The 21,932-nt window shown below is 41.5% G+C and overlaps 1 protein-coding gene across 1 annotated transcript in view; it reads left to right on the forward strand.

The window, feature by feature from the left end:
* Positions 1-7,170: 7,170 nt before the first annotated feature.
* cacna2d4a (calcium channel, voltage-dependent, alpha 2/delta subunit 4a) overlaps positions 7,171-21,932 on the forward strand; it is a 181,639-nt gene continuing 166,877 nt past the window's right edge. Inside the window, exons 1-2 of the mRNA XM_042335424.1 lie at positions 7,171-7,364; positions 7,786-7,867. Coding sequence (XP_042191358.1) covers positions 7,243-7,364; positions 7,786-7,867 — 204 coding nt within the window. The 5' untranslated portion in view covers positions 7,171-7,242. The remainder of the gene's footprint in view (positions 7,365-7,785; positions 7,868-21,932) is intronic.

The raw sequence follows: 21,932 nt of genomic DNA on the forward strand, positions 1-21,932 counted from the left end.
GGATGGAGTTCCAGAAGATGGGGGCAGAAAGGCTGAAGGCCAGCTCGCTGATGGTGGGACAGGCAGGGTGGGAGATGTGAAGTGGGCCAATCCCTGTTGAGCAGAGGGAGCAGACAGATTGGAAAGGTTTTAGCAGGTCGCAAAGATAGAATGGGGCATGACCGTGGGAGGCTTTAAAAGTAAGGACAGGGATGCTGAACTTGATCCTTTGGTGATGGGGAGCTCGTAGAGCCGAGTGAAGATGACAAGCGATAGACTCACGGAGCTTGGTGCAGGAGAGGACACTGCCTGCAGAGTTCCGAACAGTCTGCAGGTTGTGGAAGGAAGAGTTGGGAAGTCCACCCAGAAGAGAGTTGGTTTAGTCAAGCCTGGGCATGATGAAAGCATGGTTAAGGGTCTCGGCGGCCCAAGATATAAGTGGGAACTATGCCAGTGGACAGAGGTTGATGGTATCTGTTAGTAGGGGGGCAAGGACATGGGTAGGGATAGGGTCAAGGGACCAGGTGGTGGCTTCATTTGAGAAATAATAATAATATTAATCCTTGCATTTGATATAGCGCTTTATCATGTCTTCGAGACGTCTCAAAGTACTTCACAGTAAGAGATAGTCTTCACAATATTTATTTTGCTGTTTCAAGTATATGAGGATAATTGATGAGGAGAAAAGTAATCTTGCACATCTTCATTATGGTCCGACTCCCATCGCTGCTCATTATGAATAAAATGAGTTTGCAATGGCATTGTAATGATGTCCACCCTGAGTGACCACTGGGTGGTGCTCCCTTTCTGTGAAGATAAAATGAATGATTGGAACTAGTCGTACCTTTCTCACCGTCTTCACTTTTTCTCGACGAATGGCTTCTTCTCCACCCCCCGTACTGTCTCATGTGGAGTCCCTCAGGGCTCTGTCCTCGGTCCCCTCCTCTTCACCCTCTACATGCTCCCCCTTGGTGATATCATCCGCAGACATGGAGTTAACTTCCACATGTATGCGGATGACACCCAACTCTACCTTTCCTCCTCTACTCTCAACTCCACGACCACCGATGTCCTGACAGCCTGCCTGTCTGACATCGAGTCCTGGACGAGAGACAACTTTCTTCAGCTCAACGTGTGAAAAACCGAGGCCCTCCTGATTGGCTCACGTCAGCGCCTCCGCACCTCAGGCGCCGACACCATCAGCATCCAAGGCTGCACTCCTGAGCTGTCCTTTCTCCCTCACATCCGCACCACAACTGGCACCGCCTTCCATCACCTCCGGAACATCGCCAGACTACGGCATTACCTCACCCCTCACGCGGCTGAAACCCTGGTCCACGCCTTTGTCACCTCAAGGCTGGACTATGGGAACTCTCTCCTCGCCGGCCTTCCCGGCACCTCCCTCCACAAGCTGCAGGTCATTCAGAACTCTGCAGCTCGTGTACTGTCCCGCACCAGGCTTCGGGACCACATCATTCCCACCCTCGCTCGCCTCCACTGGCTCCCCATCCCCCAGAGGATCGAATTCAAGATCCTCATCCTCACCTACAAGGCCATTCACGGCCTTGCTCCCTCCTACCTCTCCAACCTACTATCCCCCTACCTACCTGCCCGTACCCTCCGTTCCTCTGGCTCCGGTCTACTCCACGTCCCCCGCCCCAATCGCCCCACCATCGGTGGTCGGGCCTTCAGCCTCTCAGCCCCGAGGCTCTGGAACTCTATCCCCCAGTGCCTTCGCCGCTTCCTCCCTTTCCTCCTTCAAAGCCGGTCTCAAAACCTTTCTCTTTGACCGAGCCTTCAGCTCCCCTCTCGACTCTCTTCCCCCTCCTCGCTCCCTCCCTCCCCTCCCCTCACCCTGACCATTTCCCCCCTCCTCGCTCCCTCCCTTCCCTCCCCCTGACCATTTCCCCCCTGCTCGGGTCATGACCCAACTGTGCAGCGCCTTGGGACGTCCTCCTGACGTGAAAGGCGCTTTATAAATGGAATCTTGTTGTTGTTGTTGTTGTAGTCCTAATCACTTGAATAACAGGATGATCTTAATGCATTGAATAGGACCACGGCAGGACTGGACAGGAAGGTTTTCTCCAACTCGATTGTGTTTCACTCTGCAATCCCTAATTGGGTTGTAATCCTGATCTGATTTCAGAAAATATGTGTGTTTATCCAATACAACATTTTTCTTTCTGTTCCTTCTCAGTGCATGCTTGACTCTCCCCATTTATCCAGCTTTCAGATGCTTTTATCACTGAAGCTTTGGGCTTAATTCAAGGGTAAGATGTAGGTTGGATCATGATTTGACAATACTAAATCACCAGCGTCATTTTTTTTATATACAGATTTTTTTTAAAGCTGATTTAAGTAGCACCAATGTACCTTTAATTTTTGAGGATTTCCTGATGCAAAAAAGATTGGCTGATGCAAAGAAAAAAAACTAAAGATTCTACTTTTCCATTTAAGATTTTATTTTATGTGATACTTACGTAAGGTTCAATTAAACCCCAATATTCCAATAAAATATCTCCAGATCCATATCTTTTTTGACAATAGTGTAAACTGGATCAATAGACCAGTCACAGGAGCTCGGCGGAGGTTGGGTCCACCTGCTCAGATGTATTCCAGAGGTCTCTGAATTATTGGAGGACTTGGCTGTGGCCTCCCCTCTCCTGTGACTGATGTGGGCCCTCAATGTAAATTGGGCACACGTGCTCAGATGCTGTGTCTGTGGGGGCGAGTGGAGCGGCGCTGAGGGCAGTGATGGAGGCGGGCAGTGTTGCAGAGGCGGAACGGGTCACGGCACAAATGTGGGGTTTGAAGGATTGCTGAGGGTCGAACAGGACACCCAAGGTTCCATATGGGCTCTGTGTGGTGTAGAGGGCCATCATGAATAGTGATACTGTCAGCGCCTGAGGTGAGGAGGCGCTGACGGGAGCCAAGCAGTAGGGCCTCTGTCTTGCCAACATTCAGCTGGAGGAAGAGAGAGGACCTATGCCTAACTCACCATATCGGACAACTCGTCACTGAGCCCTTTCCCCTTTGAGTGACAAGTTATCCAGAGTTTACTGTAAGACATTTTATTGTGCTACATAATTGTTAATCAATTTAAATGAATGAATTACTTAAAAGTTACAAAACAGCACATCGTGAATTTTTACAATGAAGGCCACCAACTTTGAAATTAAACCTGTTTTAAGAAACAGTATTTTTTCTGCTTTGCCCAGCTAGTTCTCCTTTCAGCCATCACAAGTTTCTACCATCATTTTTTTTATTTAACCAACAAGACAGCATGTTCAGCTGTACTGTTCTCTCTGGCCAGCGGGAAATGTGCTTGTTCAGAACAGGACTCACTTTGACCGATGTCATCAGGACTCAATTTAATGGAATTCATCTTGTGGCTATCTATGTACTGCAAACTTTCCTAGTCATAAACTTTTTTCCGTCCCTAAAAAATCTCCTTTTCTGAAGGTGGTGATTTGTGCTGGGACATGTTTCCATAGGTGGGAGCTGCAATTGTGTGAACCTGAATAATGAGCATCAACGAGTTATATGCGGGGCCAAATAGGGGCCCAATCTTGTCCTCAGGATTGTCTTTTTAACAATTTGAGGAGTATTGATCTCCAAAAATCCCCACTCACTTCTAGATAATACAGCACAGCCTCAGCCCTATCATCATCAGACAAATGTTACCTTCACCACAAGTTCTTCAATTTATTGTTCTCTTTATGATGCTAATTGAACAGCTGTCGATTTTAAGAAATTTAGATTTTGTTTCAGATTTCTTGCATCTTCAATTTTCTTATTTCCTAAAAAAAATCAGGGTACTATATCCTTCCACTCCAACCGAGATTAGTACAATGTTTAAATGTTCTAAGGGAAATGTACCGTAATATTAATCCTTCTATTTTCTCTCCCGACTTCCCCCGCAAAATGTTTAAACCAATTTAAATTAGATGTGTTACTTTGTAATCCATCAGTGTCCATCCCGATTATTGGCATGAATGAAGCATTAAACTTGTCAGCACTCATTGTTAAAGCACGGCAGCCTTTTCACATGATTCAGGGTGACGTGGAAGTATTGGACAGTGTTGAGCTGGGTGCTGACTGAAAATAAAATAGTTTTTAATGATATACTGCCATTCTAGCAAGAAGTCCTTCAGCACTTTTAACTTGAGTGCCTCAGCTCTGAGAAAATGAGCAGAGGCTGCATTTAATTTGACACTTTCTTACTGATGATGACGAATTGCATAGTAAACACTTTTCGCCCACAAAATCTACAGTTAATTCACTATACAATATATATTCTGTGAAGTGCTTTGAGACTTCTTGAAGACATGATAAGGTGCAAGGATTATTATTATTATTAAAATACAAGTAAGTTTAACTGTTTTGTTCCTCTTAAAATTGTGGCAGAACTCAATTTAACCTCGCCAATATGATTTTATTACATCTACCTTTGAGTAATTTTTTCAGTTCTTTCAAAAACAAAGGTAATTTTTTTTAAATGAACATTTTGAGTCCAAATCTTGGATTTTTATATTTATGCATTTTTGATAATATTCCATGCTCACCAACATGCAGAATCAGTTAGGATTCTAGATGGAGAACGGAAGTTTTTTATAACTGGTGTTCACATTGAGAAGTTATTGGTAATTTGGGGATGAATTCGGAGTTTATTTTAGAAGGTGGCACCATGCCACAGGGAATTATAACACCAATGGGCTGTGCAACAGTATGGTGGATTTGTGTACACAATCCTCAAGATATCCTGTAGCGTATGGTTTAGAGCGCTTGCCTCCCAAGTGAGAGGATCCGGGTTCGATTCCCGGGCAGGGCGAAACCTTTGGCAAGTTTCCTTACTCCACATGCCTCTGTTTACTGGACAGTAAGTAGGAACTGGGTTGTTAGTGAATTGGCGAATCGCTTTCTGGTGGATGATAATCCCTTCAAAATAAATAAATTTGTGACTCAATCCATGACTGTTTGTGGGATATTGCTGGACCCAATTGGCTGCCGCATTTTTCCCACAAAATACGTAGTCAATTCACTTTGCAGTATATTCTGTGAAACTCTTTAGAGATCTCAATGCAAGTATTATTATTATTATTATTATTATTATTATCATTTCACTTTGAAATTAACCTGGACTTGATCACACCACTCATCAGGCATTTACAAATAACAAGCACATCAATAAGTTATATTCTGATACACAGAGCCAAGGAAAGGACAGAGAAATGATAGAAAGAATTGATTACGAGCTTTTCCAAAATAAATTACACATTTTTTGTTGTTCATTTCAGATGATAATGACCGCTAAAATCATAGAATGTTTCTTGTGGGTTCGTTGTCACCTAAAACAATCCAGATAGATCAGACTTGCTGTCAGCAGACCTCGCCAAATACAATCTTTGATTGTCACCTTGAGAACATGTTCTTGCCGAGTATTTTAAAAATCCGTGAAATACTTCATTTCACAACAAGAAAGTAAAACCATATTTAGTTGTATTAAAACTGTGCTAAATAATCTTACACTTGTAACTAGTTGAGGAAGGCCGCAGAGGAAAATATCTCCTAACGTAATAAAGATGTAAATAAAATATCAACAACAACATCAAGTTGCATTTGCATAGCATCCTTCACACAGGTGGTGTCTCGGAATGTTTAAAGATATGTTGTCACCAGCTGTAAAATACAATTGATTGCTGAAAGAAAGCTGGCCGAATAAATTTCAGGTCAGACTCACAAGTCAATATAATATACTCAGTCCCCACGAAGGGCAAAAAGAGAAAAGGCTAAACCAACATATATTTCCAAAGGAATCTGACTGAAATAACATCAAGAGTTTTGTTGCTGATTTTGTGAATTTGGTACTTTTCTCTGAGAAATATCCTTTCCAGATATGTTAACGTTCAGCACATAGGACTGGTGCGGGCAAATCAGTGACTATATGCAGCAATGCAGATCTATTGCCTGATTTAAATAAATGGTTGCCCTTTGTACCCGAAGATGGCCATTCACGCAATGTCAATACCTGGTGCGTGAATTTGTTATAGTGAAGAAGCTGCTGCCCACACAGTAACCGCACCCTCAGATAGCAAGCAGTGTATCATGGTGTCAAGGAATATCTGAGAAGACCAGACCACTTGCTATCCACACTGGCAGAAACCAATTCGCCGGAAAGTGATCTACCAATTGACTAACAACTGGGTTCGTGATTACTGCTGGATGAATAGAGGCATTTGGAGTAAGGAAACTTGCCTAAGGTTTCATCCCTGAGTCCTCTTGCTTGTGAGGTGAGCGAGTTAACCACTTCGCTACACGACTCCTGTCGCTATTGTCGACTGATTTGCAGGCCAGGTATGTTCCGTACGGCTGTATTGCAGCATTGAACTGATATTTTTGGTTCAAATAAGCTTACGTTCTGCTTCACTGCTGATTGGATGATATCAAAAGCATTATTTCGCTATAATTTATAATTGATTTGGGTCATTAAGTGCAGAAAGGACGATAAAGATTGAGCAATGGGCCAAACGGACACAGCCCAACACCAACCCTCTCCTCACCCCTCCTCAACTCAGTCATTTAAAAGACTTATCAAGATGTCTACCTTTTGATTGGATAGGCAGAACTGTCTCCAGAAATCAGAGTAATCCAGTGTGATTCCCTCTCTCTGGCCTCTCCCTCCCCCACCATAAACCTGCACCATTTATGGATTAAATCTGGTCGGATTATACACTAGCTATGACGTTGCAGCTATTTCTCTTTCATTGTTCACTCCAGTTAAAAGACCCACATGCTCAGTTTGTAACAAGCTTTCAAAACTGAAGACCATTCACATCAAGATTCAGCAAAGTTTGAATTCTAGCTGTATTTCCTTCCCTTTCTGTCCCTCCTTTCCTTCCCCTCCCCACAGCCTGTAGTGGAAATGAATTGATGCTATCTGTATTATGAGCTGTACAGACATACACAGATGATCTTTATTTTGTGTTAGCTTGTTATCAGTGTTTACAGTTGACGCCCAGAGGCAGGGAATTCCGCACTCTGTACACTACAGTAAATGGAAAACAAAAATGTGTGACTCAGCATTGAGGGATTCTTATTTTTCACTGTAGAAGCAGTGGTCATTACGACGACAACACAACTTCAGGTCAACATGTGAAGATCTGAACAACCTCTCTGGACCTTTCTGACCTTCAGACTGAGGTGGCCAGTTTGTTCTTTCTTTGTGTATTTCCAACATTTATTTTTGGTCTGACAGAAGAGAGAATGTTACTGCACCTCAGATGCTGCTCCAGGAACAGTTTGAACCTGCAGGGTTTTCTGTGGATTATCTACTCCAGCTGTTGTTTCTTTTATTCAGTCAAAGCTCAGAGCATACCAACTGAAACGTAAGCACTTGATTTCATTACATTACAGAATAAATATCTATATTACGATTAATTGTAGCACACTGAATCAGACTTTATTTCTAAGAAATAGTTTGAGCAGTTTTACTGTTTGTGCATTTTGTGTTCGTAATTATTTACTTCCTCAAAATACTGGATTTTGTTCATCCACTTAAAAATTGAAACCTCTTAAGCAAATTAACTTATTAGTTCAAAGATGAGTAATTTGAATTGGCATGTAATTCTATCGAGGTAACATGAGCATTCAGGAAAAGTGTAATGTGTATAAGGACTTAATATAAGTTGTTAAAAGGCCCTTTGGCAAGAAAAAGGTTTTTCGTATTTTTTCAAAAGCTATTCTGCATATCCTGTAATTGTTCTTTGGTGCACAGCAAATATATGTTTACAATTTTTTATCAATTAGGGTGAAACTATGGGCCTCTGCCTTTGGTGAGGATTTGAACGTCATTGTAACAAAATATTCAGGCTCCTTATTACTGCAGAAGGTTAGTGAACAGATCAAAAACATTTCTTTTTTAAAAATTATGTAGTAAAAATCTTTCAGTTCGTTCGTGGGTTTCAACTTGTTCTCTGTGATTCTGACCGATTCAGAATTCTAATTGAATATAACGGTTGCAGTTGAATATTAAATATACTTGGTGGGAGGTAAGTGGGGTCTCCTTGGAGCTGAATTGGCTCTAAGGTGACATGCTTGGCAACAGAATGTTGGAATCGAGGCAGCCCTCTGTGGGGGTCTCGGTGGTCCGGTTCCTGAGCCAGGTGGGTCAGCAGTATTCTAGGCTACTGCTGATGACAGCACAGCCAGCCTGGCTCATCAGCAGGACATGGAAGGGCAGTCACTGGAAGCAGGGAGTCATCCCACTCAGCTCCTGCTAATCCGGCAAGCCAAAGCCCTAACGGGTAGAGTGGTCCTAACTGGACAAACAGCGGGAAAACTTTCCAGACAGTTGAAATCCCAGCAAGGAAACGGTTCTTAGCTGCAGTAATGTTGTTGTTCTAATCCATCAACTTTGTCACTTCCTTATAAGAAGTCTGGTTACGAGTTAACACAGGAAGGAAATGTCAGCTGAATCACATAATTCCATTACCAGTGTTTTTTATGCCATGAAAAGTTTCTGTTTTGCACAGTTGTTGCTTTTTAAATACGGCAGAGCTGCCTCATGTAATTTGTGTGAAATTGCCGTAAAAAGTAAAACTTATAGGGGCAAAGTGGTCCAGTACGATGGGTGTTTGACCATATGCTTTCAATCCTTTTGTTCCATTTAAATTGTTCAATATTCTACATTCACTGCCATTTTTAAGTTTCACCATTCTCACCGCTTTACTATCGTTTCCTGAAGGACACAATCTGGAGAAGTGCTGCAGTTACTGTCAGGACTGCTTCACATTGTTCCACTTTCCAAAAACAAATAGGGCAGGAATAGCAAACTGAATCATAGCTTGAGTTCTGATCTTTTCTCTGCTGATGCCGAAAATTCATTCAAGGCCTTAATAACTAGAGTCTACGCATCATAACACAAGAGAAGTACAGTCGACGGAATCCGGTGAAAAACTGGACGGAACAAATCTATGAATTTGTTTGGGATAGGAGAGTCCTCATTGACATCTTCCCTCTCTTCCTCCCACCCCCACTTTCACTCATCTAGATTGAGTGCTGGCTTCATTATTATGTAAGACGGCATCCAGCATCTGAACCATGAACGGGCAAAAAGGTACCTGGGTTGGTGTGTCAAGTCAAGCCTGTGAATTGTAACCTGCAAGCCTCTAAATTAACAATTAATTTTAACACCCCCGTAACATACTGTCCTTTCTGCCAAATTAAAGTAAATGCAATTAGCAAATAATGCAAACAATGCTATAATTTTACTGACAGTTGTTATATTTACTTCTGTGCTGAAAGTGCATTCTTAGGACCACTTTGTGAGGTAGTTGGGAAGCAATGAGTGAGAGTGGAGAAGGCAGTCAAAACATGAAGTAATATTCCCTTTCTGTCACTGTTACGCCAATTTTACAAAGGAGATGATTACATGGTAAAACCGTAATCTCTGTTTGAAAGCACCTTTTCCAGTTACTGTACTTCTTTACCCAATGAGAGGATCTTTCCCTGTCTGAAATAGGCACTCCTCAATGCTCACAAAAAACAAAATAACTTTCAAAATAATGCAAAAATAAACCTCAGTCTATGGTTACTAAGACTTAAAGCAAACCTAGGTAATCCCAGTCTCGCGGAGGTTTGCTGTAAAAGATCCCTTTCAGAATACAGTATTAGCAGTTTTTATTCTCCTCATCGCAATCCATTTGTAGAATAATTTCGTTTAAGAAGCAAGCGGTAATATCATTTGCTCAGAACTCTTTCTGAGGCCAACAGAGTGAATGAGCTCAGTTGATGCTGAATGATTTGTAGGTTTATGGCCATTTCTCTATAATAATTTAGTTCCTTCATAGATTGGTTCAGTAAGTTTTTTTTCTTAAACAAATCTATGCAATGATGATATTAGTAATACTGTGAAAAGCAAAGAATGACAGAATTAATAATAATCCTTGTATTTGATATAACACCTTATCATGTCTTCGAGACATCTCAAAGCCCTTCACAGAATATACTGTAAAATGAATTGACTGTATATTCTGTGGGCGAATCCGAATTGGACTGAACAAAGCAAAGAAACCTTCAGCCGAATTGTTTGCAAGTTTTTGAATATTTTATTATAAAAGGTGCCGATGATATATGGCTCATTTTTAATCTTATTTTGAGATATACACTAGAAATGTTACTGCAATCTACAAAAGCTTTAAAAAATGGCAAGGCAAAATCAGACTTGAAACCAAGCACTAATTCTCCTGTGCTGTGCATTTTTCTTTCTTCATTCCTTTAGTCAAAGTTGATTGACAGATAGCTAAAGATTTATTTGACCGGAGTTGCTTTCCAGTTTGACATCAGATGTTTTATGCTGTTGAGTTAAATGCTGTGATTAGTCTTGTCTTGCTAACACATTCAGAATTAGTGTGATAGATATGTTCCCTGCACATATTTTGTGGATTACCCATTTCAAACACATATCTCATAATAACTTTACTGAGAACACTGGACCACAGGTAACAATCTTATAATACAAAATATACAGTCAATTCGCTTGTACTGTGAAGCGTGTGTTTTTAGGAAAGAAATAAATGCCCAGCACTAATTTCAGCTTGGGGTTCAAGTGACAATTAATTTAAGCCACTAATCTTTTGCTTTTGTTTCATGTTCAGCTTTCGAAAATCTTTCAATTAGAGTTTAGATGTTCATTATACTACATATAAGCTATCTGAACTTCTTGATTGATGAAATATAAAAAACTATTGTTGTTAACCTTGTCTGTATCTTGTTTTACCGTGTGACAATCCAATTTTTTTAATGTGGCACAAGTTGATCTCACGCGAGGAATACTACGGTTAATTCTGTGCACGGAATACTGGGGTTCAACCCTGCCAATGCTAATCAACCTTTGTTTTGTACTATTAATGAAAAATATCATTATGAATTCAGTGCCATTCGAATACATTGTGTGTTGGATCTCACTGATTGTACTTGGGGAAAGGGGAGGCAAAGACGTTTTACGGAACATTCATGTGTTTTACCAGGAGAGTCTGATGTTTTATAAAATTAGGTCTGAATACATTGCTATCTACTATAACTGTGATACAGAATAAGGGAAACAATTCATTAAACCCATGACTATTGCAGGGTTCTGTCAAACTGTTTTTTGTAGTTTTCAGCTGTCATGCTGATAAATCAACTCATCTTAGTAATAAAGCTACAATAGTCAACTGTCAGGATAACTTTATTACTGTAACATTAACTCCAATTCTCTAAATATAAAAGGAATTCTCTGCCAAAAGCATGCGTACTGAATCCCAAAATCCCATCCTGCTTGAAATAAGCTACAGAAGCAAGGACAACGATGCTTTGTGCTGCTACAGACGTTTTTACCCTCAAATTTGTCAAAAGAGCTTCATTATTGAATGAAATCAATGACTGTCATTCCTAATGAGTGTCTCTTACCTAGTCTGGCAATTGGGTCACTTAAACACCCAAATCCTTTAACTGGTCCTGTACTCGAATTACACCTGGCAGATTACAGATAATTCTTTGCGTGGGTTAATAAGTATTTGTGGACAGTTTTGTTGTGTTTGCTAAAACCCTTCTTTCACAGGAAAAATAGATACAACGAAGGATCTGCTTTGCAAACTATTTATCGCTCAACGTGAGGGCATAAAGGCATGTATTTATATATATATAGTCAATTCACTTTACAGTATATTCTGTGAAGCGCTTTGAGAATCTCAACGACATGATAAGGTGCAATATCAAATGCATGGATAGTAATAATATTAATCCTTGCTTTTGGTATAGCACTTTATCATGTCTTCAAGACGTCTCAAAGCCCTCACAGAATATACCGTAAAGTGAATTGACCATATATTTTGTGGGCGAAATGTAGGCATAAACGTGGGCTATTTTGGTGGTGCCAACATTACTATGTGATTGGAGCAAAATCTTTAATTAATCAGGCATAAACGCCAATTGCGCACAGGAGCAGGATTATTATTATTGAATAGAAACTTTTTTTCCTTTAACGTTGCAGCTTTAGTAGATAGTTTAGTAGATAGACTTTATCATTTTTAAAATATTCCTTTTGCTTTTTGGTCCTGATGGTACCTGCAGCGATTCAGATAATTGCAGTTTTAGCAAGAACATTTGTTAAAATTGAGAAACCAATGTGAAGGGACAACACTATCACCAATGACCCCAAAGGTTAGACAATAAAAGACTGAAAGAAAAATAGATAGGAAAATAATCCTTACATTTGATAAAATACCTTTCACCTCAGGACGTCTCAAAGCACTTCACAGGATCTACGTTAAAATGAACGACTGTGTGCGTTGTGGGCAAATCAACAGCCAATTTAAGCACAGCAATGTCCCACAAGCAGCCTTGAAGTAAGTGACTAATTACATTGGGGAAATGTTGGCCAGAAAACCAGGAGAAACAATGGGAGGAGAATTGAAACTTTTCTTTCCATACATTTTTATAAATCTGCTGGCAGGTATAAAGCAAATACGTAGGGAAATCTTTACATTTGGTATCGAGTCTTTCACATCGTCAAGACGACTCAAAGCTCTCACAGGATATACTGTAAAATAGCGTGGCTGTCTATTTTGTGAGCAAATGTGGCAGCCAATTTGTGCACACAGCAATGTCCCACAATCAGCCACAGAGTGAATATTATTTGGGGGAGTTTTGGCGAGGACATTGGGAGAAACTCTTGTCGAATAGTGCTATGGGATCTTTAACGTTCAGCTGGACTGGCAGACGGAGCCTCGATTTAACGTCTGTTCTGAATGACGGCACCTCCAACAATGCTGCGCAATCCTAGCACTGAATTAGAGGGTCAGTATAGGGACTTGAACACACAGCTTTCTGAATTCGGAGGCGCAAGTGCTAGCAGCTGAGACAGGCTGATAAAAATTACGTTTTCAGTTGCACTACAGTTCAATTGCTTAAAGCAGTCAGCCAGTCAAAGCTGGTAGTTACATGAGAGAATTGGAAACAATATAGCATAGATTTACATTGATGATACCAGTGCTGACAGGTTATAGTTATGAGAACACCTTGACAATTTTAAAGCGAAAGATTATGCCTAACATTTGAAAAATCACTAGCACAGAGGCAAAAACTCAGGATTGGAAGAGTTAAGGGGCAGTCAGAAGCTCCAATGAAAGAGCTGGAAGCAGTGTTGGTTTGATTGGCCAAATGGCTGCATATTGAGCTGTATTTTCTATTATAATTGGTATCAGGAAAACTATTGTGGCTTCATGTACAGATCCCCCTGTGTACACTGGGTCTAAATTTCATGCAATTCTCTGTCAGTATGATAATTGAAGAGTAATGGAATTTGGAGAGAAAAAATCTAAGACCTGCTGTATTTTGTTAATATACATAACAAAATTCTGCAGGCTATTTTGTTGGTGCAAACGTTACTATGTGATTGGAGCAAAATCTTTAATTGATCATTATTAATGGGAAATGTGTGTATGTGTGTGTGTGCGGGAGGGTGGGTAGGGGGAAAGAGCAGCAGCAGTTTCAACTTTCATCTTTTCATCACCGTGGTGGATTCAGCAGCAGATAGGATTGCCCATTGCTTTAAGTCAAACATTCTTTCATATCAGCTAATGCTGCTTTCAGGCATAAATGTGGAGGCTTGTAGCTCAGTGGCCAGAGCACTCACCTCGCAAGTGAGAGACCTGGGTTTGACTCCTGGCAGGGTGAAATGTTGGGCAAGTTTCCTAACTTCACACGCCTCTGTTTACCTAGCAATAAGTAGGAACCCAGTTGTTAGTCAATTGGCCGATCGCTTTTCTGGGCTTAATAGTTCCTTCAAAAAAAATAATAATAATAAATCGGTCACTTCAATCCACGACTGTTTGTGTGACGCTGCAGTGCGCATTTCGCTGCCGTGTTTTCCCCACAAAATATAGAGTCAATTCATTTTACAGTATATTCTGTGAAGCGCTTTGAGACATCTCAAAAACGTGATATGGCACTATATCAAATGCAAGGGCTAATATTAAAAAATATCTGACTATTGGAGTATCTGTGAAGCTGAAAGCACCTTCTCCTTATCAGAAACAAGAACAGAGATCGCTGGGACGCTCGGCAGGTCTGGCAGCATCTATGGAGAAAGGAAAGTGGGTCAAAGTTTCGGATCCATGACTCTTAATCAGAACCCTTCTCCTTATCAGATTTATTTTCAATTTAGCACAGAAGAGATTCTTTACTCCAACTGAGCAGCCTTGTAGGGAGTACCACATAGAATAACCTTGACTGATATGTCCTGGGAATAAGCCATTTAGTCCAAATAATCTTTGCTGGTGCTGATACTCCACATGATCCTCCAATCCTCCTATTACAACTTCTGGTGATAAGTTCCACAACCTCATCAACCTCTACATAAAGAAGTTCTTCCATAACTATCTTTCCGATCTGCTACGAGCTATCTTATATTTATGCTATCATTTTGAACTCACCAACAAGTAGGAACAACCAATCAATGTTTACTTTATCAAATCCTTTCATAATCTTAAACACTTGAGTCAGGTCCCCTCTCAATCATCTCATCTCCAGAGAGAAAAACTCCAAACTGTACATTGTTTCTTATTGTATGTTAACTCCAGTCAGAAGGTTGTGAGTTCAAGCCCCACACTGGGACTTGGAATAACATAATCTAAGATGACAGTGCTGGGGGGTGTTACATTGTCAGAGGTGCCATCCTTCGGATGAGATGTTAAACCAATCTCCCATCTGCCTTTTCTGGTGGAGGTTAAAGATCCCATGGTACTATTTGAAAAGTGAAGAGTTTATCCTGATATCCTGACCAACAACTTCCCCCAATAAAACTGATAATGGTTACTCAAGGTCCCATTTATTGCACCCTACCCTGCTCTGTGGCACAACTTTGAATGTCACCAAGCGGAAATCATGGAACTCAGTTCACTTTTGCTAATATCCTACACCCCCCCACCCCCAACATGCCTGCCAGACCCTGGCGATTGCAATTGTTTGCTTTCCCCCAACTATTTTGTGGCATTGCCAAGTGCTCCAAACAACGGCACTTCCCAAAAGAACCAGGGGCTTTAAACAATGGCAACTAAATGTTGAAGATGAACATACTGCAAGTGGAGGAAGGGTTCCACCTGCAGGAAGCTATCGTGAATATTGCTGCATTGTTGCCAGACGTCTGCAGAAACCCTTCTCCATCTTCTTAAATGGAAGCTACAAGCTGATGCTGAACAAGACCACCCTGCTCATGGCTACCATCTCCTCAACTTGATTTACAAGCTCATTCAAAGTTTTCAGACTTCTGAGCCATGACTTTTTGACTGGGTTGATAGGTTGTTGGCTAAACGTTAATCCTTCAGTTGTTCCATATGACACACCTCAAGCGCTGACAGCATCACCATCCATGGATGCACACTCCACCTTATTAAGCCAGTCTGGAACCTTGGCGTCTTGTTTGACCCTCAACTATCCTTTCTACCCCACATTTGTGCCATGCCTTCCACCACCTCTGCAATATTGCCCGGCTCCACTGTCTCACACTGCAGGACACCGAAATCCTCATACACGTTTTCACTACACTGGGGCTTAACTATGCAAACTCCTTGCTTGTCGGCCTCCCCAACTCCTCCCTCCATAGGCTGCAGTTCATCCAGAACTCTGTAGCACGTGTCCTCTCCCGCACCAGGCTCCGTGACCCTATCACTCCCATCTTCAGCCGACTTCACTGGCTTCCCGTCACACAGAGGATACAGTTCAAGATCCTGGTCCTCATCTTCAGAGCACTATGGTCTTGCTCCCCCCTACTTCTATGACCTCCTAACCTCCTTACCATCCTGCTCACTCCCTCCACTCAGCGGGCTCCGGCCTGCTTCACGTTCCCCACCTCACTTGCCCCACCTCATTCGCCCCACCATTTGTGGGCGGGCCTTCTACCACTCTGCCCCCACCTTCTGAAACTCCATCCCCCAGTCCTTCTGCCTCACCCCCTCCCTTGCCTCCTTCAAAACCCATCTCAAGACCCTCCTCTTCGACCATGCTTTCAATCAGCCTACTTCCCCCCCATGCCCTCCACCCTCCCCGATCCTGACCCCCAGCTTGGGTCCGAAACTCTGATTGTCCAGCACCTTGGGACATCCTCCCGACATGAAAGGCGCTATACAAATGTAATTTTGTTGTTGCTGATAAAACACCTTCAAGGAACTAGGATTGATTCAGTCCATTGATAATGTAGATTCTTTGCAACTACTGCCAGTGAGAGTTGTCATAAGACTATCATTTGTTATGTTTGTGGTGGTTTTAGGGATATACATAACTCTGTGTATTAGTTTAACAAGTACTGTATATCTGTTTTACAAGGGACATAGATATGTTGGGTACAATGAAAGCACTGGCATTATTTACTCTATTTATAATTAGCCAACATTGTATATTATCTCCGTAATAATTGTTCATGTTTAATGCTTTTTCATATGTGGAGCAGACTTAAATAAATATTATATGTAGCTTGCAAGTTCTGTCTACCTATTGATTGTCTTTGTCAATTTTTTAAATAATTATTTAAAATTATAAATTATAGAGAATGCAGGAGTGATCTTAAAAGAGCGATAAGACAGGCTAAAAGATCGCATGAGTAGAGGTTAGCGGGTAACATAAAGGGGAATCCTAAAATGTTTTATAAGCACATAAAGGAAAAAAGGTTAGTTAAAGGTAGGGTGGGGCCAATCAAAGACAATGACAACAATCTTGTTGTGGAGGCAGAGGGCATGGCTGATGTACTGAACGAGTACTTTGCATCTGTCTTCACAACGGAAACGATGCCCCAAATTCCACAGTATTGGATGACAGGGTAGAGGACATAGATCAGATTACTATAGACAGAGAGGAAGTTCTGAAAAGATTGACTGGACTCAAAATTGATAAGTCACCAGGACCAGATGCTGTGGAAGGTTGCTGTGGGAGATACAGGTTCAAATAACGGAGGCTTTGGCCATTATATTTCAATCGTCATTGGACACAGGAGTGGTGCCAAGAGACTGGAGAGTAGCTAATGTTACCCCACTCTACAAAAAGGGGCAGAAAGACAAGCCCGGAAATTACAGGCCAGTCAGCCTAACTTCGGTAATAGGAAAGCTACTGGAGACCGTAATCCGGGACAAAATAAATCTCTACTTAGAGGAACACGAGGTAATTAGAGACAGCCAACATGGATTTGTTAAAGGCAAATCTTGCCTAACAAATCTAATAGAATTTTTTGAAGAGGTGACTGCGAGGGTTGATGAGGGAAATGCGGTGGACATTATTTACATGGATTTTAAAAAGGCTTTTGACACAGTACCGCATAAGAGGTTAATAAAAAAACTGGAGGCCCACGGTATTAAGGGGACAGTAGCCGTTTGGATTAGGAACTGGCTGAGTGACAGAATGCAGAGGGTGGTGGTTAATGGGTGTTTCTCGCAATGGAAGGAGGTGTGCAGCGGTGTCCCCCAGGGATCGGTATTGGGACCACTGCTCTTTCTAATATATATTAATGATCTGGACTTGGGCATAGGGAGCACTATTTCCAAGTTTGCAGATGATACAAAGTTAGGTAGGGTAGTAAATAGTGAAGAAGATTGTGACGGACTGCAGGCAGACATACACAGAATGGTGGAATGGGCTGACATGTGGCAGATGGATTTCAATGTAGATAAGTGCGAGGTGATACACTTAGGTAGGAAAAATGATAGGAGGCAATATAGGCTTGGTAGCTCAATCTTAAGGGGGGTGAACGTACAGAGAGATCTGGGCGTTCAAGTAAGCGATTCATTGAAGGTGGCAGAGCAGGTAGATAGGGCAGTAAAAAGGGCATTTGGTGTACTGAGCTTCATTAGTAGGGGCATAGAGTATAAGAGTAGGGAGGTTATGCTTAATCTGTACAAAACACTGGTTAGGCCTCAGCTGGAGTACTGCGTCCAGTTCTGGGCACCTTACCTCAGGAAGGATATTAAGGCACTGGAAAGGGTGCAGAGGAGATTCACGAGAATGATACCAGGAATGGGGAAGCTTAGCTATGAGGACAGGCTGGAAAAGTTAGGACTTTTCCCATTAGAGCAGAGAAGGTTACGCGGGGACCTGATAGAGGTCTTCAAGATCATGAAAGGTTTCGACAGGCTAGATAGGGAAAAGCTGTTTCCGCTGGTAGGTGTGTCTGTGACTCGTGGTCACAGTCTTAAGATATCTACCAAAAGAAGCAGAGGGGAGGTTAGAAGAAATTTTTTCACTCAGCGAGTTGTTAGAATTTGGGTAGTGAAGTCCGATTCAATAACAGCTTTTAAGAGAGAACTGGATAGGTATCTGGAGAAGACAGGTTTGCAGGGTTATGGGGAGAAAGCTGGTGAATGGGGTTAATAAAAGTCAGTTGCTCTGTCAAAGAGCCGGCACAGACTCGATGGGCCAAATGGCCTCCTTCTGTGCCGTAACATTCTATGATTCTATGATTCTGTTTGCTGAAACTGAGCCTTTAAAGATCTCACTGTTGGATAATTAATAAAGATCAATGGACACACCATGACTTTTGTGTGCATTTTTCAAACCATCGTATCTTATTCAGGGCTGCTGTGCAGCAGATTAACAAAACTGATATCATCTTGTAACGCAACAGGTAAAGGAAACTTTGAAAGTGAGTGTGGCTGCTTGGATTGAATGATTTATGTAGCTCCTCCCCCTTACATGATCGCTCAGTGAAGGAATTTTGTTAAACTTCTGGAATATTTGAATGCTACTGAACTGACACAAATTAAAATCTTAAATGATATTAACTCTTCCAACATTTGTTTCGTGGAATTTCAGGCCGTACATCATGTGCGGTGTCCACATGCAGACATTAGCTGAGAAAAAGGATCCAGCTTGACTGTAACATCTCAACGATTAATTTTAGCGAACTAGTGGTCATCCTCCTGGGTGGGTGGTCGGTGTGGAAATTTTATTGGAGCTGAACTGGATCCAAGATGGTAAACTTGGCAACCAAACAACAGTCTTGGTCGTCCATTTCCTGAGCCAGGCATATCTTGCCATAAACATCACATAACATAAATGGGTTATGGAGGGAGCAGATAGGCCAGATGCAATGGAGGGAGACGGGGGGAGGGATGAAATTGGCCCACAGACCAGATCTGGCTGCAGGGCACCAGTTGGACAACCTTGCTTCAGGACAATGCTGATGACACACCAAACAGTCTGACTTATCGGTAGGACTTGGAGGGGCAGGCCAGACACTGGGGCAATGATTCTTCCCACTCAGCTCTTGTTAACCCTGCAGAGCCAAAGCCCTAATGGGTAGGATGCACAGTGCTTTCAATGGCAAGATATGCAGATTATCTGGTGAAATACCAGCAGTCTGGGTGTCCATCCTAACCTGCACCAAAAGCTCTCTGGAATTAGGCAAGCAGGATACATCCCTTCCAGGGAAACACTGTGCACTCCATTCAAAACATAGGAATTTTGTATGTGTAATGGCATGCATGGAACTCTGTTTGGTTTGGATACTCTTAAACATGGTGATGAGACACCCAGCTGACCAAAATAAAAACCCTAAAAAAATACATATTCAATACCAAAATAAACCTCAAAGCTGCCAAATGTTAGACTCACCAAAATAAAAAAAAGTGGGTTAACCTGACGCATCTATTTATGGCTCCATCTGAACTTCTACTGTTGAACGAAGGACTTTGAACTGATTAAAACATTCAGCTATCTTCTTGTGCCTTAATCAGCTTTCTGTCCCCATTCCAGTTTAGAACCTACTCAATCACTCACTATAAATAGCAAGATAAATGGCCTTAGAGAGTGTTGCAAGGCTGTGGCAAACTATTCCACAGCCTGATTGGCACTAATGAATTATTTGTATACTTCATCTATTGCCAGTAAAATCTGAATGTGGGGAATTCTCTTCATGATGACAGAAAGATGAACGGTAATTAAAAAGGGTGTCAGCCTGGCTTAGTTGGGACCACCTCTGAGTCAGAAGATTGTAGTTCAAGCCCCATGCAATGACTTTTGTGATTGCAGTCTAGGCTGACACTTCAGTGCAGTTCTCGGGGAATGCTGCATTATCAGATTGCTATTCTTCGGATGATGTGTTAAATTCAGATAGATGTTAAAGATCCCATGGCACCATTCGAAAAGAGAAGAGATTTTTTCCCTGGTATCCTGGACAACAATTCCCAGAGTAAAAAGAATCGATCAATCACTCCATTGCTATTGGATATTGCTGTGCGCAAATTGGCTGCCACATTCGCCTGCAAATACAGTCACTACACTTCACAGAATAACATAAGATTCTGTCAAGTGCAAGGATTATTTATTTTATTCATTTAAGCTACGTCTTGATAGATTGTCTGATCTCTAACACCTGCAAGAAATTAGTTGATATTTGACATGACTATTAATTTGTTGCTGCATTAAAGTAAACTTTTATTCTATTCCACTAAATGAGGGCCTTGTGAATGAATGTTTAAAGGGATATTTTGGCATCAATTTGCTTTGAACTAAACCTCAAGCTTTCAGGTTGGATCCAACAAATTTGCTTCTACAATATTAATAATATTTGTATATGGTATAGCACCTTCCATATCTGGAGGATGTCTCAGAGATATACTATAAAGTGCAATATATTTTGTAGGGGAACGCAACAGCTAATTTGCACACAGCAATGTCCCACAAACAGTCATGAATTGAGTGACCAATTTCACTAGAGTAATTGTTGGCTAAATATGAGGTCTGAATTAAAGTCAAACAAGTGAAATGTTGGTCCAGTTGTTGTCACTTTATTTTGATGTAATCATGTTCCCCAGTTCTCTTGTTTTTCACCACAAGATCTTTTGCTGCATCCCCTCCCATTACCCCATTAACTTAAGATATTTGATTGATATTTACCTCTCCTTACTTCCTCTCTCCTTCAAATAGGATCCTATAAGTATTTATGTATAACTCACTGATTTAACAGATATTATCTTTGTTACTTTTTTTTTCCAATGGCTCTATCATATGCAACTCCACAATAGAATCTAAGATTAGAAAGTACTGAAAATTGTAAGTAAATGAATGTGGAGTCCCATAATGTGGTGGTTAGTGCGTTCGCCTCAGAAGCAAGAGGACCCGGGTTCGATTCCCAGGCAACGGAAAACCTTAGGCAAGTTTCCTTACACCAAATGCCTCTGTTTACCCAGGGGCAAGGAGGAACACAGTTGTTAGTCGATTGGCGGATCACTTTCTGGGGATAAAAATCCCTTACAAAAAGAAATAACAATCCATGACTATTTGCAATTGGTGGCTGTGTTTTGCCTTCAAAATTTACAGTTAATTCACTTTATAGTATATTCTGTGAAGCTCTTTGAGATGTCTCAATCTCGTGATAAGGCACTATATCGAAAGCAAGGATTATTTTTTTTTTACATGCATCATGTTGACCCATGGGAATGTGCTCCAATGAACTCCCAACAGGAGGCATGATATCATTACCTCAAGGGACATTAAAAGTTTTGTTTTGTTTTGTACAACTTGATTGTACACTGTGTTCCTCATAGCAGGTGTATTTTTACTTCCTCCACAAACAACTGGTACTGCTCACCTCTGCTCAGTGCTGTCTCTCAGCAAAATAATCGAAATGAAGAATGTGGTGCTTTGGAAGGAAGAAGGCTGGTGGTCGAACCTGTACTTCCCCCTCTCCCCCAGAATGGTGTGGTGCTATTGATATGTATTGATGTACCAAAATGCAAAATACTGCAGATGCTGGAAATCTGAACCAAAAACAGAAGTTTCTGGGACTCAGCAGGTCAGGCAGCATCTATGGAAAAAGGAAAGTGAGTCAACGTTTCGGGTCTGACGAAGGGTCCTGGAGCAATGATGTGTGTGTTGTATCTATTGTTCAGCAAGTTGTTGTCGTTGTGTTCTCGAGATCACTGGCTACT

This window comes from Callorhinchus milii, unplaced genomic scaffold (genome assembly GCF_018977255.1).
Source record: "Callorhinchus milii isolate IMCB2004 unplaced genomic scaffold, IMCB_Cmil_1.0 Scaffold5, whole genome shotgun sequence".
Lineage (NCBI taxonomy): Eukaryota > Metazoa > Chordata > Chondrichthyes > Chimaeriformes > Callorhinchidae > Callorhinchus > Callorhinchus milii.